The sequence below is a fragment of the Talpa europaea genome, assembly GCF_964194135.1.
Source record: "Talpa europaea genome assembly, chromosome: 7".
Lineage (NCBI taxonomy): Eukaryota > Metazoa > Chordata > Mammalia > Eulipotyphla > Talpidae > Talpa > Talpa europaea.
The window spans coordinates 8,079,428-8,096,606 of NC_140074.1; the positions used below are offsets into that span (position 1 = coordinate 8,079,428).

Consider the following 17,179-nt stretch of genomic DNA (forward strand, 5'->3'; position numbering starts at 1 on the left):
CCAAGGTCTCTGCTTCTCTGCCCTGCCTCCTCCTCTGTGCTTGGGCTCTGTGTCCCCTCCAGGACCAACCACTCCACTTGCCCACGTGACTTCATTCAAAATGTATTTCTTCTAGGACTGTCAGGGGCATTCGGGCTATAGCTATAAGCAAAACAGGCAAAACTCCTGCTCTCGTGAAGCTTATATTCTGAGAGGGCAAATCCAATTTGCTGTCCAGCATAACTACCAAGGAGTACACTTGAGCAGAGTGGGTGGGAGGCGTGATGGCAGGGGCTGCATGCAGTCTTACTACATGACTAAGGAACACCTCCATGAGAAGGCCACCCTTCTGGTTCTTCCTTGCTGCCTTTGAAATTACCTAGCCATGAGCTACTTTCTCCTGTGTTTAATTTTTGATTCCCTAGATTGCCACATGATGTGAGGTCTTAAAAACAAAAATCCTTGCCCTGCAGCCCCATTATCCCATTTGTTTTCCCTTCTAGAACAAAAGTCCTCAAGAGAGTTGTTTCTGTTTACTGTTTCCTCTCTTCTGTCCTCAGTGTTCTGTTAGGATTCAGTACCCACCTCTCCACCAGTGACCTCATATCGAGTGAAGTTAAATTGAGTCAATGCTTGCAAAGCTCTTACTTACAAGTGCGTAATTTATTTATAATAATTTGATAACGTCTAAAATGAGAAATGAAATATTAATGTTTAAAGTTTGACATCGAGAAAGAGCTATTTAGAAATGAGATAATACTGTGACTTTGAGGTAAGGAAAAGGAGCTGTCGAGGTGAACTGCTTTGCTGTATTGTTTGTTTTTTAAGGCTAGAAACATGTATAACTTTGACTTAAATTTTTTTTTTAAACAAATAGGTGATTCTTAACTGAGATTTGAATTTTACTGTCAGGTGGTAGGAACTTCTTTATGGGATACGGTCTCCTCTGTCTCAGTGGGATCAGAGGTGGCCTGCTCAGCTAGGCACCATTTCTCCGGGGATAAAGTGGCTGAACAGACATCACTTTTATCCAAGCTATGAATGCTCCACTTTCAGAATTAAAAACTTTTCCAGTTGTTGCCTTTCATTTCCTCAGTAGTGGCTTTGGAGTGTCTCTTCAATGGGAGAGGAATGCCAAGTCTCTTAGAGCCTTAGATTTCCAATGACCTTCTCTTCACAAATCCAGATATGGCCTGTCACACCTTGACAAACCCCCATTCTTCTCAATTTTATTAGCTAAGATGTAGACTTAGTGTTTCTCAGAGCCGTCAAGCTTCTGAAAGATAAGAGCTGTGGACACTTCACACTACCCCCTTCTATCGAAAAGACTGCCGCAGCCAGGACAGACCCAGCAGTGTTTAGTCCCGAGTCAAGGAATATCCATTTCAGGCTTTTTCGGTCAATAATGTTATGATGATTCTGTATAAGAAAATGTAAGTTTTTGTTCTCTTTGCTCAGTTCATGTATATTGATTGTTTTCCTTTATAAATGATAAATAGGGAAGACTTCACTGAACCTTGTTCTCTAATGTAAATATTTCAGTATGAGTTCTTCTCGCCGGAGGGCTCCATTTTTCTTCCATGTTTTTTCATATCTGAGTTTTATTGCTCGGGCTTTTTGGGCACTCCTGTGGAGAACAGGTGGGACACAAGAGCCTTCTAGAGGTGGCATGGGGTCACCAACGGCAGTCCTTAATACTGTCCCCATTGACGGGTGGCCCAGTCACTCAGAGAGTTGGAGTAACTTGCCCGAGGGCACATCCTTTGGGGAATGCGGACAGGCACCTGGGTTATGACGAGGTGTCTGGGGAGGGAGAAACTCCAGAACTCACACACGTGTGAATCTTAGAACCGGGTGGTGTTCCCCTCTCCAGCTGTTCTCGGAGCCCTGGTGTGGCAGCTGTCACCAGGGCCAGGTGCAAGTTGTTAAGAATATCCATCCCACTGAGGGGGTCAGATTTCTCATAAAGAGCCAAAAAGGTACCAGACCTGGTAGGTGAGGTGGCTGGTGGAGCCAGGCAGGCCTGGTCCTGAGAGCGTGTTGATAAGAGGCATTTCCTGGGTAGCCTGTAGGCAGCTTGGAGACGAGCAGAGAGTTGTGTTGACGGCATCTGTGGATTGATTGTGTAAAACACCCTATTTGGATCCAAACTCAATATTTTGCATGGGAGGCCCCCAGCTCTCCCACACATACTTTTAAAAGACTTTAAGTCAGTCTTCTTGAGTCACCTACAATGTGCCACATGCTGTGCTGATCTTTTTTTTAGGCACTTGGAGTGACTTTAGAAACTTGTTGATTTTGTTCTTCTTTTGCAGATGAGAATATTAGCACTCGAAGGGGAGGTGCCTTGTCTAAGATGACTGGCAGAGATGGGGTTAAAGCCTTTCTCCTGGCTCCATGCCAGCTCCCTTCTCACTCCCCCCCCCCCCCATGCCTCCTTGGTGATGCTCCATGTGTCCTGAATTCCTCTGACACTGGAACCTGGAAATGTAGTCTTGGCCTGGCTTTGTCGGCCATGGTCTGAGATGGCAGAAAGGACCTCAGCCTGCCCAATGAGCGCCCTGGAATGCACAGCCAAGCCTCTGTTTTCTGGCTTACTGTGTGCTTGCTTAGGTGCCTGCCTCGATCTCGGCACCAGGGCGCAGAGGCTGAGAATTTCTGCCTGGTGCCCTCACTGTTGGCTGAGGCCCGTTACCATGCACATGCCAGCTTTGTCTGCAGGGGCTCCTGCCTGTGCCAGAGCCTCATGTGAGCCTTAGTGGTCCTGGCCTTGATGGCCTCAGCTTCAAGTACTGCAGTTCCTTCAGTCCGGTGTACTCAGCCCTGTGTCCCCGGTTTAATTTAGGGGTATTAAAAGAATTTTTAAAATCTAAGAATACTCAGTTAAATGCTACAAAGGCCTATTTTCTTTCTGAAGGAATATCTATTTGTTCCTTTCTGCAGATTCTTTTTAAAACAGATACTTAGCTAAGCCAAAGCAAACCCCAGAAATCTAATGGTAGAATTGAGGTTATTAGAGGGGAGGGAATGAGGAGCAAATGAGTAGACTAGGGTGGAAGATTGTAGGTGCCTTGGTGGTGGGGCTAGTGGTAACGCACATTGAAGTGGTGTGAACCTGTTCCCCTCTACCATATGCAATGTCGTAAACCCCCATTACCTCGATAAAATAATACAATTTTAAATAAAAATAAATTTAAAAAATAAAGCAAGTTCTTATGAGGGAAGGAAGTAGAGTTTAGTGGAAAGACCATCGATTAATTAATTGAGCTTCCACACCTAATTGTGTGGGACCCATAACTATGAAAAGAATTATTCTCTGCTAGTTCCTCATTCAGGGAAGAAGATAAAAGAAACTAAGCTAATATCTCCTCCCTGTTGGTAGATAAAGATTAGTCCCAGAGAATGTGGCACTGGACCCAGTAGCCTGGAGAGCAGTGGGGGGAATCCTCTGGCCCCCACAGCACCCTCGGTTCTGGCCCTCAGGAGATGCTTCATGTTCCAGTGAGGGTGGGTGCTTCCCGGCCTCGCCCTGGTCCTGCCCCCAACTCCTTGTGCACCAGGAGCTTCTCAGATGGGGCTCCACTTTCCTCCTTTCCTGATGAGCTCTGCCTGGGGTGGCTGTGAAGTCCATAGAATGTCCTAGGCATCCTGATGACGTGTGCAAAGCCTTCCTAGCTTTTCTCTGGGAGAAAGAACTAATCTTGTTTGCTTCTCTACAGCCCTGGAAGCAGAGCCGAGCATGGCAGTTTAAGGTTTGAGATACTGGACCTGAGCCAGTGCCTCTTTGCCTGCACACTCCACTCTGCATGTTCCAGCCGGAGGAACAAACTGCATTATTTTGTTTCAAACTGTGCTCAAGGGAAGCCAAGACCTTGTAACTGGAAACTTACCAAACAGAGAATTCTAAGACTAAATTTAGTCTTCTATTTAAAAAATAAAATAAATCGAACACTTTGTTTGTTCATCTTTTATATGTTAAAAAAGAGAGATTAACCTAGTTCACACTAACAACCTAAGAAGTATTCAAAGAAGTGAGAAGAAAACTAATCCTTTGGGTGAAGAGGGAAATCCTTAACAAAATGTAACCAAGTGGCATGATATACAGACTCTGCAGCCAAACTTTCAAAGAGCATAGCCTTTCTAATCTCCATCACATAAAATTTTATTGTGGCTCAGAGAATATTAAAAACTGTTAGAAATAAATGAAAGGAACTTCTATTGGCAGGAAGTAGGAAAAAAGACTGGTATGTTTTATGTATGTGGTTTTTCTCTGGTTTTTCACTGTAAATACAATTAACTGCTTTTTGAACTGTATTCATCATTTAATTATGTGTGAGTTGGTTTTCTCTCGTTGGTGTGGAACTACAACTAAAAGGAAGAATGTGGAGATGTCAGAGACTACATAATAGAATAGCAACAGTTTAATTTGTGAGCCTTTAAAAATTGCTGCGACTTCTAGCAGCCAGGGTCTGCCCCTAGTTCTGACCTTCCTCTCCTCCTCCCTCCCATGGCTTCAGCAAACACTCAGCACCTGCTTTGGAAAAGACATGGGATTGCTGGTGATTAACAAATGTTGGTCCCTGGATTAGTGGTATTAGAACTGTCTAGAGAACTCACTAAAAACTCAGGTTCTTGGGCAGCACTTCCAGGCATTGGGGTGCCCCAGGTCTAGCCCAGAACCCCGGATGTCTATTTTTTAAGATTCTCCAAATGACTGATACCCAACCAGATTTGGAGCCGGTGAATAGATAGTTCTCTAATACAAAAGCAATCTTTATTCTTTGATTATTCACACTCAGTTTCGTGCTGAGACTATAACAGGGGCTAGATAAGTTAGCTTAGGAGACATTTATGAGTATAGAGTAACACTTAAAAATTCTTTGTCTCCATATTTCTCTTTGGGAGAGCTTTGATTGTGGTGTTGCCTACTCTAGAACAGGACAGAGCTGAGTATAATCTCCATGCTGTCAGGCATGTTGGATGCAGATGGGGCCAGCATTATAATCTTGGGCTCATACAGTTAAGTAGGCCCAAGAGGTGATGCTTTTTTCAACCACTGCATTGGGAACAGGGCAGTCTTGTTTAGGATTTTGGTAGTGTGGTCCATTTGTAAAATAAATTGCATGTGTATGCTTCAGATTATAGGACTGACAGCTTGTTTTTTTTATGATTCTTTGAGTCCAATCTCTATCAAAAAACCCAAGTAGGTGATATTCAAGCTACTGATATCATAATATATTTGAAAAGCCCAAATGCCCATGTTGGCAGACATCTGTGTAGATTTCATTAAAAAACTGTGAGCACCTAGTATGGGCTAAGGCAGTGGCTCATGATTCAGACTGCAAGCTAGAAAGTGGTCACTTTAGTGAACCAAGGAAGAGTGGTGCGGGGTCAGACAGTCAGGGCTTGCTGCAGACCTTGTGGAAACTCCAGGTTTTTTCTGTCCAGCCATTTTTTTTTTTTTAAGATTTATTTATTTATTTATACAAGCACTGGGTACAGTCAGACGCGCAGGAGGGTGAGAGAGTTCACCAGAGCCAGAGCGGGGAACAGAACAGGCAGAGTGACAAAATACACTGCTGAGGGGAGCAGTGGGTGCGGCAGGAGAGGTCTGCGAGCCATGTGGGACCCTCACCGGCGGCCAGGGATCGAACCAGCGCTGCAGAGGCTGCAGTCAGCTTAGCAGCCCAGTGCTCAACTGCTGCGCCATCAGGGGAGGCCCGTGGCCTGCCATCTTGTTAGAGCTCTGCAGTACACCTGCAGGTGGTATCTGTTCCCAATAAAAAGGGCAAGGGAGCTGTCCAGACTTCAAGTTGGGAAGGTTCATACAGTTTCTTTCTACCTGTGTATTTAATCACCCCATACAATTACTATTCATATAACCTCAATTACTTGAGCTCTGAGTACCTCTGTCCTCTTCTATAAAAATAGGGATTACATTGCTACCTCCCTGGGCATTGTTGAAGGGATTCAGTGATCATCAATATTAGACATAGAGTCTGACATCTAGATATTAGATACAGAAAGCACCAAACCCAGTGCTGGGCATATCCTTCTTCAGAAAAGCTTAGGTAGTGCTAGATCTCACGTTTGTGGGGCAAAAAAGCTCCAGTTTGACTTTTAGGAGCAGAGGGCATTAGAGATCCTGGAAGAGTTCTGAAGATGTAGTTAGTGTAATTGGAGGTAATAGATGGTGAATGAATCTAAGTCACAGAGAAGAGTCACAGCAACTTGAGAATGGTCTCCTCTCCACCCACTTCTCATTAGTTCCACTCATTTTCTTTTCTTGTTCTAGTCTCTGCAGTAGTCATCACACAGAGCTAGGGTGGTCTAAGGAGCTGCTGAGTTCACCTGTCCCATTATCACCTCCTGGCTGGTCTCCCAGGGAGGAGGACCAACCTTTTGTCTTCCTTCAGGCTTGGTTCTGAGGCCTCTCTCTGGGAAGCAGACCTGGTTCTGGCCCCAGGCAGAATTAATGGCTCCTTCTTTTTATGCTAACACACTTGAACCTCTAATATAGCACCTCTTTCATAATGCTTTTGTGTTGAAGTTGATTGTTTGCATTTTGATCTTTCTTTCTCTATTTCAAATTGCTTGAGGGCATGGCAAGTTCTCTTAGTGGATGCTGTGTAACTGTGGGATTCCTGCGGATCAGAACACAGAGGGAGTTTCCTGTAAGCTAAGAACACAGACTCCAGAGGTGGGTTCACATCCTCACTCTGCCTCTGGCACCTTGCACAGGTCCCTAGCATTTTAGGAACCTTGGTTTCCTCATCTGTAAAATGGGGACAGTAACACTACCCACCTTCTAGGCCTATTGTGAAGATTAAGGCATTTAGATATGTGAGGCACAGAACAGTGCTTGGCAGACAGTTAGTGCTAAAAATGGTCATGGTGCTGGCTAGCTTGAGGCTTTCATCTTTCTTGAATTTACTATCATTTTCTTAGGTTGGATTTGCCTGACAAGATTCTACAGGGGAATTTTCTCCCCACTCCACCTGCAAATCTAGTCATTCCTAGCCAATGTCCTTAGCTTCTCTGTGTATGGACACCTGACAGTTATTCATGAATCCCTCTTCTATTCTTTCTTTTAAAAACTGTGATTCTTTATGAAAGCAATATTGTAAGCTAGCCAAACATAAATTTTGATCTTAGGACTAATTTCAAAAAAATATAAATATCCATGGATCCTAGATTTGAGGTGGCAGGTAGATTTCTTCCTGAGTGCCCACTCTCCCCCCTCAACAGTGATGACATGTTTGGAGGGACCCTCAAACCTACCTCATGTCCCTACCCTAGTCAGTGACAACTGCCATAGGCACAGCGGAGGGGCGGCCCTTGCTGTCCTGGTCCCTAAATGAATGTATCTCAGTGCTGAGGTTTTCTGTTTCATCTTAAAGGAAAGGCTGCACTTTCCTTACTCCTGGTGCCATGGGCTGCTTCACACTATCATTTGCCAGACCATCATCTCTACCTCTGCTTTGGGCAATGAGAGCTTTTCTCCAACTATTTGAGCTGCTTTAATGACTCACTTTAATCACTCTAGCTCACAGGTAGCTTTAAAAAAAAAAAAGGAAAGAGAAGTGAGTAAGTCAGCAGGTGGTCGCCTGAGGAAGCCCCCTCCTGGCCCGATGATCTTAGTCTTAGGTGAAGACACACTCAACTCTGTCATGGTCTGGTGGGTTTTTGGTTTTATCTCCTTCCCCAGAAGCAGCCGGAGAAGCAAGAGGTAGGATGACTTGATGAAAGATTCTCTCCTTCCTTCCTCTCTCCCTTCTTCCCCCAATTCTGCTCCCAGATACAGAAGCTTTATATCTTGACTTCTAAGAGAAAATAGGATGTGCTTTGTTCTTTGCTCTTTTCCTACTTTCCACTCTGTGTCCAGTAGCCTCTAGCCTCGCTGAAGGTCTTCTGATGCTTTCTAAGTTACTTTTCTGCTAAAGCATCTTGGATTATTACTTAAAAGCCAACTCTTCCCCATTAACTATCATAAACAAAATTGGAACATAGCTGAACGTTTACAGTTGAAGGGTTTTCTCATACCCTTGGAAAAACTGAGCAGGTTCATTTTCATTGTGGATCTTATCATAGATTTTCCATTTGAGAATTAAAAAAAATAATAAAACCCACAACACTGTTTGAATTATGACACCATTTATTTCCTGATGACTGCAAAGGTGGTTTGAAATTAAATAAAAGAAGCTAGTTCTCACATTGAGAAAACGAACACCTCCAAGACAATGTTCTCTACCACTGTTCTCCACAGGCTAAGTCCTGGTAGAGATGGGGGACTGAAAATGACCCACTTCAGCACTAGAATATGGTATTCTGTCTCTATTCTTTATCAGTTTCCTGAGGTTTGGGTTGATAGGAGAATTCCAAATGCCATTCACTCTGATGTCAATTTGATCCTTTAACATTCTGATTTCTAGGATGTGAGGAAGGGCTGTGACCCTCTGAGTGTTTCCTCTGTCAGCTTTTAGGCTTGGGATCGCAATACCTTTTAGAAAATTACAGCTTCAAATTTTGTTCTATTGGCAACTGCAATTTGTTGCCTGCCTGGTCGTTTTGCCTACCAATCCTCATGAGGTGAAGCTACAGACATTCTAACATTCCCCCAACACTCAACTGAGCACCTGCTCTCTGTCCAGCATAGTAAGAGATAAGAGGAGTCTAATGTGTCTTTGTCTTCCAAGGAGCTCACATCTTTAATCTCTGCTTCTACTCTCCTAAGATCATCTGCCTTTGAGGTCTTCAAGGTATCTGGGAACCAAGCATGCAGAAGGGCTGAGCCCGCCACAGTCACATGGTAGAGAGATAGGGCGGCTGAAAGGTGGTGGTTTCCAGCTAGCACCTGAATTCCAGGTGGGCCCCTATAGAGGCAGAGTGAGAAAACAGGACCAGCTTTGAGATGCTTAGTCGGTGAGGTGGGCAGAGGGATAGTTCCTTACCTCAAAGGATGAAAGTTCCTTTAGGTCATAAGTTGTCAAAGCTGGATCATGTGGCCCGGCCTCTCATGTTCGTAGGAGAAGGAGAACTGGCTTGCTCAGATCATAAAGACAGCAGAAACGCCAAGCACTTACTTGTGTGAAAGGGAACATGATAGAGACCCAGATTGGGTTTCTAAATTGGGATGGAAACCTTCCCTTTTGACTAACGTTACTTGTTGTCTAGAATTTTCTGTGGATTAAAAGTGCTGTGACACCTTAGTCAAATGTAACTAATCCCCAGGAAATGATCAGACCTGTGTGTGTTTTTAAAATTGCTATTTTCTCTTCATTGGTATTTTGCCCCAGATACTTGGTCATCAAACAGCAGCACGAATGCATTTCTATATAATCTGGCAATGCTGACAATATCTTGCCCAGTTCAGAATTCTCAGCACCGGATATAGGCACTGGGTAGGCCCTCCCAAGGATCTTGAGTTAATTTATGCCCTGTGGAAACACAATAGCCATGATAGTGTGACAGATACAGTCCCAATTCTGTCACTTACTCGCTAGGTGGCCCTGGGCAAGTTATTTCACCTCTGTGAAATGTGGTGATGAGTGTCTGTGTATATAAACACACACACAAACACACACACAAAACAATACTTTGCAGGATCCTAAACCCCCAACATGGTGCCTGGCACTTACACCATTGGGGTTCTTTTTTTCTTTTTGCTGGCGAGGGGATTCTTATTTCTATTCCATGTTAAACTACAGCACTATCTTTAGGAATCAGCTGAGGCATTGGAATCTGAGATTGTGACAATCTGGGCGTTATCTCTGAAAAAATACCTTAAACTTAAAAAAAAAAGTTTCTGTAATTTTTCCGACTATTATTGATCTCTCCCCATTCATGTCCTCACCACCCCCCTCCACCCCACTGCCTTCTCCCTTTCTCTCCCTTTGCCTCAAAGAAAACTAATGGAGGCGTAGAGAAAGCTCCCAGATAGAACTGACCTTGTGCACCTTTAATTGAGGACAGAATTTGCTAAAAGTGCGTCCAAAACCCACCAGTGGTTTGCTTTACAATCTGTGTCCTGGCTAGACGGCTGCTGGCTGTATAATTTGTCTAGTTTTGTCTGGAGTCTTAGACTATTCAGCTGCTTCAGGGCAAAATCTTTTGGGGTATCATTAAATGGGATTGATAATTGGCTTCTGATGAATATTCATTGTGACTAATGACTTTGGGCAAATTTTACACATACTATCTTTCTATTCTCCCACTGAGTGAGATTTTGATAGGATCATTTTCTTCCACTTGCACTTCAATTAAATATTCACAATACCCCTTTGTTGACTATGATCCAAATAGTATACTTTCATTACTTTTAAACTTTGTATTCTGTAGGGAATGAGCATATTCCTCTAGGACCCTGGTTATTTTAAATGGGGTTGATTTTAGAGATTTTTTTTTTAAATGTCTAATGATTATCAAGAGGACATACCCAAGTAGTCCATTTGCATCATCACTCTCCTCCTGTAGTTGATTTAGCCCTGCCCTTAAGTAATGATGCACATTGTTTGTACCATTTAGTATTTTGGAAAGGAGCCAGACAATACCCTTTTTTGGTTTGTTTTCTTAATCAAATGAATAAATGCATTTTACTCTGATTTGTGAATTTGACCCTTAGAAGATCCTTAGTGAAGATATGAAAAAAGACCAAAATCCTTAGTGAAAATTGTGATCAAGCACCTTAAAAGTTTGCCCTTTTTTTGAGGGACAAGTAATTTTAAAATCTTGGCACCTAGCATGGTAGGTTTTTTTTTGAGGTTAAGGAGACATTGTCTAAAGTTAAGACCTCTGCTCCTTTATCACTTGAAGTAGGATTTTGATTCAAACTGAATTAAGTTAAAAAGAGGAAGGTAGTCAAGTTCTGTCTTAACCAGGAACATTCTGTTGAATGACTTTTCCCAAGAGAATTACAAATGAGTCCATGTGATAATGACACCTTATGGTTTTATGGCACCTATCGATTTAAAAGTACCTTTATTTGATGTAACAGAGCAGGTGTATCATGAATGAAAGGATGAATGAAACTGTTCATCTGATTTTTCGAAAGTAACATGTTTGTATATTTTTTAGAATCTGCGTCATATGCCCCATTCTGTGACACCCATGGAAACCTTGGTCCAATACTATTCCAAGTCAAGCCCAAATTCTTTTTATTGTGACTATATTCTATGTAGGACTTGCTGGGGGATATTTTACCCAAAAGACATTGCATTAGCACATGGGGAGGAAAGAGAGGCAAGGTCTTTCTATACAGACAGTTATAACCCCATTCATAATGGGGGCTTTGCCCAGGGGAGCCATGCATGGCTTTTCAGCCTCTCCAGAGACCTATGGGAGATGGAATTTGGTAGCAGCAGAAATCCAGGTCAGTTTAGGGGACAGGTAGAAAGGGAGATAGATCTGCACAGTTTTCCAAGATAAACTTGAAGAAGGCCGTAGAGATTAAGGCTAGAGATACTGCTGCTTATATAGGGAGCTGGGGGAGACAAGCCATTTGCAGATATGCCCCCAAAGACTTCTGGATAAGGTTTTACAGGAGTAGGGTGATACATCTTCAGCAAGAACACTTGGGCAGCTTGTTAAAGGACAGGTAGAAAGAGCTGGGAACCCAAGGGCATGCACCCCTCCAGCCTGACTTCCCTTCAAGGTGGTTTCACTGCTTTTATACTAAGAAAACGAAGGTGCAGTCAAGTTGGTTCTTCTCCCACTCAACACCAGCAAAGATTTTTCTTTGTTCTCTGACCTTGAGACTAGTCCAGTCTATGACAGACACTGTCCAGTCTATGATAGACAGCCTTTACATCGGAGCATACAGAAATGGATGGAGAAAGGATGGATTGAACCTCAAGCCTTGGCGGAGTGGCTGGGGACCACTCTTAAGAGCTTGCTGGGTGAGCTCCTATTCATGGCATGTACCTGATTTAAAGAACAGGGTCTGGAGGGAAAAGGAGGGGAAGAGGAGCAGCCCTGGATTTAAAGCACAACTGTGAAACATCAGCAGAATATCCAATTTAAAGCTGTTCATGTTACAGTAACCTCTGGGATTCTCTTAGCTGGGCCTTGGCATGTCACTCTTTCACCATGTAAATGTCCTTCTGTCAGCAAAGGCCAGTTAACAGCTTCCAAAAGAAGCAAAGTCCTCATGGGAATAGGCTTTCCAGAAACCAAAGAAACATGAAAGCAAAAAGGCAGAGAGAAACATGTGTTGTTGGCTTTTGTCACTTCATAGCCCTCTCTCCAAGGTCTTTTCCCATCTTGGTTTATTTTTCTATCTTTCCCTGTATTGAATTTAGTAACAATTTTATTCCATTATATCTGCTTTTCCTATGTTTTTAATTAAATACTAATTGTATAATGTCTCTAACCCTTAAGAAAAAAAAAAAGGAATATGAAATAAGGCCAAACCTATAGGGAGAGGAAGGATTAGTCAGTAAACAGAGCTGGGGCAATTGATTAACTGGGTGGAAAAAATAAATTCTCACCTCAGTCCTTAAACCTAAATCAATTCCAGATGGATTGAAGAGTTAAATGCTAGAGAAGAATTTGGAGATTTTCTTAGTATAAAAGCCATGGACACCAACTTGAAGGGAAATATTCATCATGTCATGACTTAAAGCTTCTTTTCCCACCAAGTCAAAGACAATTAAATAAGGATAAATTATTTTCCAAAATATTACAATAGATTAGTATCTTTTCCATAGCCACATTCTGTTTATAAATCAATAAAAACTAATAATAAGTAGAAAAAATTACTAAGAATATGACCGTTTACCTAAGAAATAGTCAAGAAACATAACGATGTTCAGCCTTAGTCATGATCAGAGGAATAAAAGTAAAATCAAGATAAATACAATTTTAAAGCTCCTTACTGGACTTGAATTCTGAATGCTGGTGAGGTATAGGAGACCAGGCTTCCTGGATACTAGGATGTGGAAAGAGCCTCATTCCTTTATTTTATGAATACACTTAAATTTACATGATCAGGTTTAGTTCCTGCCTTCAAGTATTTATAGCTTATGTCTGTGAATTCTACCTCTCGGAACCATATATAAAAGAATTACTCTTTTCTGATCTAAATGTGTATCTTAATGGCAGAAATATATCAAATAAATCAAAATAGCACAGGAAATTCATTGTCATTAAAAGATACATTCTTAAAGAACATTTAAAGATGTGGGAAAATGCCAGCAAATAGTATTTAAAAAAAAAAAAAAGCAAATGTATACTGTATTGATGGCAATCCCAATTTTATTAGAAAAGAAAATATACATGTATGATGTTTGCAATACCCCAAGATATTGACTTATTTTCAGATGGTAAGATTTTTATTTGCTTGTATCCCTCCATTTCCTAAAATTTCTGCCACCATTGTGCATTTGTTTTGCAATCTGGAAAAAAAATTTTTTTGAAAAGCAGGCTCTTAGTAAATTTGAACGAGGCAGGTGAGTTAACTCGATGTGATGCCTACACAGTCCTTTTCCTTGTGGGCTGCACAGATGGCACCTCCTGCTTCAGCCGCGCTGACTGTGGTTCACTTCTCTTGCAGTTGACCGCCTGCATCCACGGCTCTGCCGCCATGCTGTACCCCATGTTCTGGCAGCACGTGTACATCCCCGTCCTGCCGCCACATCTGCTGGACTACTGCTGGTAAGGCCCCACTCCCCAGTGCTCTCCTAGGTGCCGGCCAGGCATATTAGTCTGTAACCCATGATGCAGTTGGTGACTCTCAACTGAAAATACTAACTTGACATAAGGTGAATTCTAGACTGCCTGATTGTGTGGCCCTCTCATCCCCAGACAGCCTCCACACGTGTCACACCATGCCTCACAGTGCATGTGAGGAGATGCTTTTCCCATTTCTCAGTTCGGGGAGGCCAGAGCTCCAAGTAGTTGTGTGATTTTTTTTTTTCCTAAGGCAAATAGGAAACTAGGGACCAGAAGCACCGAGACCCCCAAGGTCTTCAAGTTTCAGCCATGTCCTGGCATGTTCTGTGACACTTGCTCTCCACTGTGGTTTGGGAGCACAAGTCAGACTTCAAAACCCTCGGAAGCCCTTTGATGGGGATTTCACTGTTCACTGAAGTGCATGTTAGTGGCAGGAGGGTGGGGCCGGCTGGCTTCAGAGTCAGCATGTGTTGACTCCACGTGCAAATCACTTGGCCTAATACTGTTTCCTTAGCTGCAAAATAAGATCGTGCCGTGCACAGCTACATAAAGATGAAGTGCTGGGAGACAAAAGGAGCCCGTAGGAAAGCTGGTGCTTGGTAGGTGCTCAGTCAGGGGCGCCGAGGGAGCATCATCACTCTCTCCTTCAGCAGCTCACCCAAAGGGCTGAGTAGGCGACTGAGCAGGCTCTGTCCTGATGAATGTTTTCCTCTTGCGGTGTAGTGTGGTATAAGACACTAGCTCCAAACCACTGAAGTCAGCAGAAGTTGGTGAGGGTGCACCATGCATGGGGGGGGGGGGGGCACTAACCCCCTGCCAGAAACTGGGAGCTTCAGGAGAAAGAGACTCATTTTAGGCGGTCACAAAAGGACAGCTGATTTGGGATATTTACTGTCCCTTCAGTCATAACTTTTCCTGGACTCTCCAACCCCTTTTGCCATCCTCTTGTTGAAAAGGCTCACCCAGGTAGCCAGATTGTCCTGGTACTTAAAGTTCTTCCTAATCCTCCTGATTTGAAGGAGTTGACTCACTCTCACACAGGAAGCCTGGGCGCAACAAGGGTGTTGCTGAGGACTGTCAGGTGACCATCAGCAGCCTCTCCTGGCATTGGCTGGTTGTTCTCTTTATTCTGTATGTTTCCTGTCTTAGTGGACCTTTCTCCCTCCTCCTGTGAGATCGAGGAGCAGGTTCTCTGTTCAGGCTCGCTGCTCCTTTTGAACATTTGAATCAGCTCTCTTGGTCCTGTCTACTGCCTGTATTCAGAAGAAACAACCATGTTTTCTCTCCAGCAGTGTTTGTTATTTAAATAAAAGATTAGGGTGGGGGAGGTCTGGGCAGAGGCAGATGCTGAAACTCACAGAGGAGGAAGGAGACAAGGAACAAGAGGGGAAAAGACAGAACAAACCACACACCCATGGAAGGTCAGATAAGGAATGACAAAAAAAGGTAGAAAAGGGGACATGTGTCCCCTAAGACAGACTCACAGAGTGACACCCAGTTCCCTTAGCACAAAAAACCTGCTACCACCCCCCCACTCCTGACACCCAGGACCCTCATAGGCACAGCCCCTCACGCAGCACACTCTACCCCACATATGGACATATGAGTCCCTTCCTGCAGTTACATGTCTTGGAGTCCCCAGCGAGGGACATGACTTCCTCCTACACCCAAACCCAGGCCTGTGCTCTAAAGGGCCTGTTCTCCCTGGAAGAGGCTCACCTTTGTGAATGGATCCTTGTTCCAGATAGGGTCACACAAGGCTTCTGCATGTGGGCGTTGGTGGAGCCAAGCTATCATCGAAGTCCCTTCATGAGCTGGAAAGTTTCGGTGGCTGTGTTGTTAGCTAGTTGAAAAACAGCAGCTCATGTTCCCGGAACTGAGAAAAGTGTTCTGTCAGCAGTTCCCGCGGTAACCATAGCTGCCATGGTTAAACCTCCATGCCCAGTCCCTGGACTGTCTCCTTTACATCTGTGATTCCATCTGACTCTTCCAGCAACCCGAGGAGGCAGGTATCATTGGCTCCATTTCACAGAGGGGTACACCAAGGGCCCAAGAGATTTTTTAAATTTCCCCAATATGGGTATTATGTACTACATGATTCCATTTTTATAGAAACAAAAATTGTGTGTGATCTAATAAAAAAATATATACATGTTGCGACAGGAACTTTGTTTCTGCTTTGCAACGGGAACATGATGAGGGATACAACAGTCGTGGAGCAGGTTTGTAAGGCAAGACTCTGCTACTTGAGCAGAAGTTCTTGTGTCATTTATCGCAAGCAGACAGGCTAGTAAAAGCTGATCATGCGTCAGTGGTATAAGGAATAAAGTCTAGAGGGTGGGATAGGAATGGGGGAGAAAGTTTTACAAGGAACAGAGAAGGGGACATCGTGACCACATGTCAAGAGACATTTGCGTCAGCGAAGCATTTGATGTCATCACAGGCAGAGTTATCCCGAGACCACCACGGAGACAGTCATGTAATCAGGTCAACAGTGGCCTAGGCATCCCTGGGCCTGCCTTGTGATAGGGGTTATACTCCGCAGGTATTCAAGGAATGCTCTGCTGTGATTTGTAGATAGCAAATAGGTGACAGTTGTCCATGAGTGACCAACTAGTAGCCAGCTCATAGGAACCCACATATACACGCACATTTATATAGACAGAAATTTTAAGTGTACCAAAATATTAACAATGATTTGCAGTGGAGTGAAAAGAGTGGAATTCTGCATGGTTTTTATTTTCTATATTTTTACATTTCTCCAGTGAAAAAAGTGTAGTTTTTATAATTGAACTTATGTAATTAAACTTACGTACATGTATTTTTTTAATTCAGTGTTTTTGCTAGCCAGTTGCTACTTCCAGCTGCCATTTCAAATCCCAGCCCCCACCTTCCTTGTTTGTTTAGAGGATTTATTAACTGTTTACTACTTTCCTGTGGAAAAGATCCTCTTTTGCCACTTCTTCCATAACTCTAACCCCTTCCAGAACCCTGTCACCAATATGACCCAGAATAAGGTGGCTGATGATTCTCACTCAGAGGAAAGCCCTGATGAGGAAGGCTGCTAAGCCCTTGTCACCCAAATATTCCTCTCCAGAAGCTCAAAGTGAAGCTTTCTATTCTTCAATGCCCAGGTGATAGGTTTTGTGATGAGGCTGCTCCTCAGAAGTTTCTGTTTGTGTGACAGCATCCTCTCTTCCGGTCTCTTGTGTGACAGCACACTCTCTTCTGGTCTCTTGTTTTCAAGAAAGAACTTTTTGACATTTGACCAAGGAAGGATTACAGGCCAGTGGGGATTCCTATCTGTTTCTGAACTGCAAGATGTAAGATTGATGAAATTAAAGACCCCAAGAGAAAACACAGATCCTGCACTTGAGGCTTGACTTGATCACCTTCAGCCAGCTACAGAGGTAGATTTGGTTGGAAGGAACCAATGTCATGAAATTTGAGTGAATGCTTATAACTTTATTGTGCTCGGTGACTTTCACCACCATTGAGTTTAATCCTCAGTGGTAAGAGCCAGCAGGAATAA

The 17,179-nt window shown here is 43.4% G+C and overlaps 1 protein-coding gene across 1 annotated transcript in view; it reads left to right on the forward strand.

The window, feature by feature from the left end:
* DENND1A (DENN domain containing 1A) overlaps nt 1-17,179 on the forward strand; it is a gene marked incomplete at both ends in the record, with an annotated part of 451,205 nt that overhangs the window by 242,374 nt on the left and 191,652 nt on the right. The window contains one exon of the mRNA XM_084237464.1: nt 13,529-13,629. Coding sequence (XP_084093590.1) covers nt 13,529-13,629 — 101 coding nt within the window. The remainder of the gene's footprint in view (nt 1-13,528; nt 13,630-17,179) is intronic.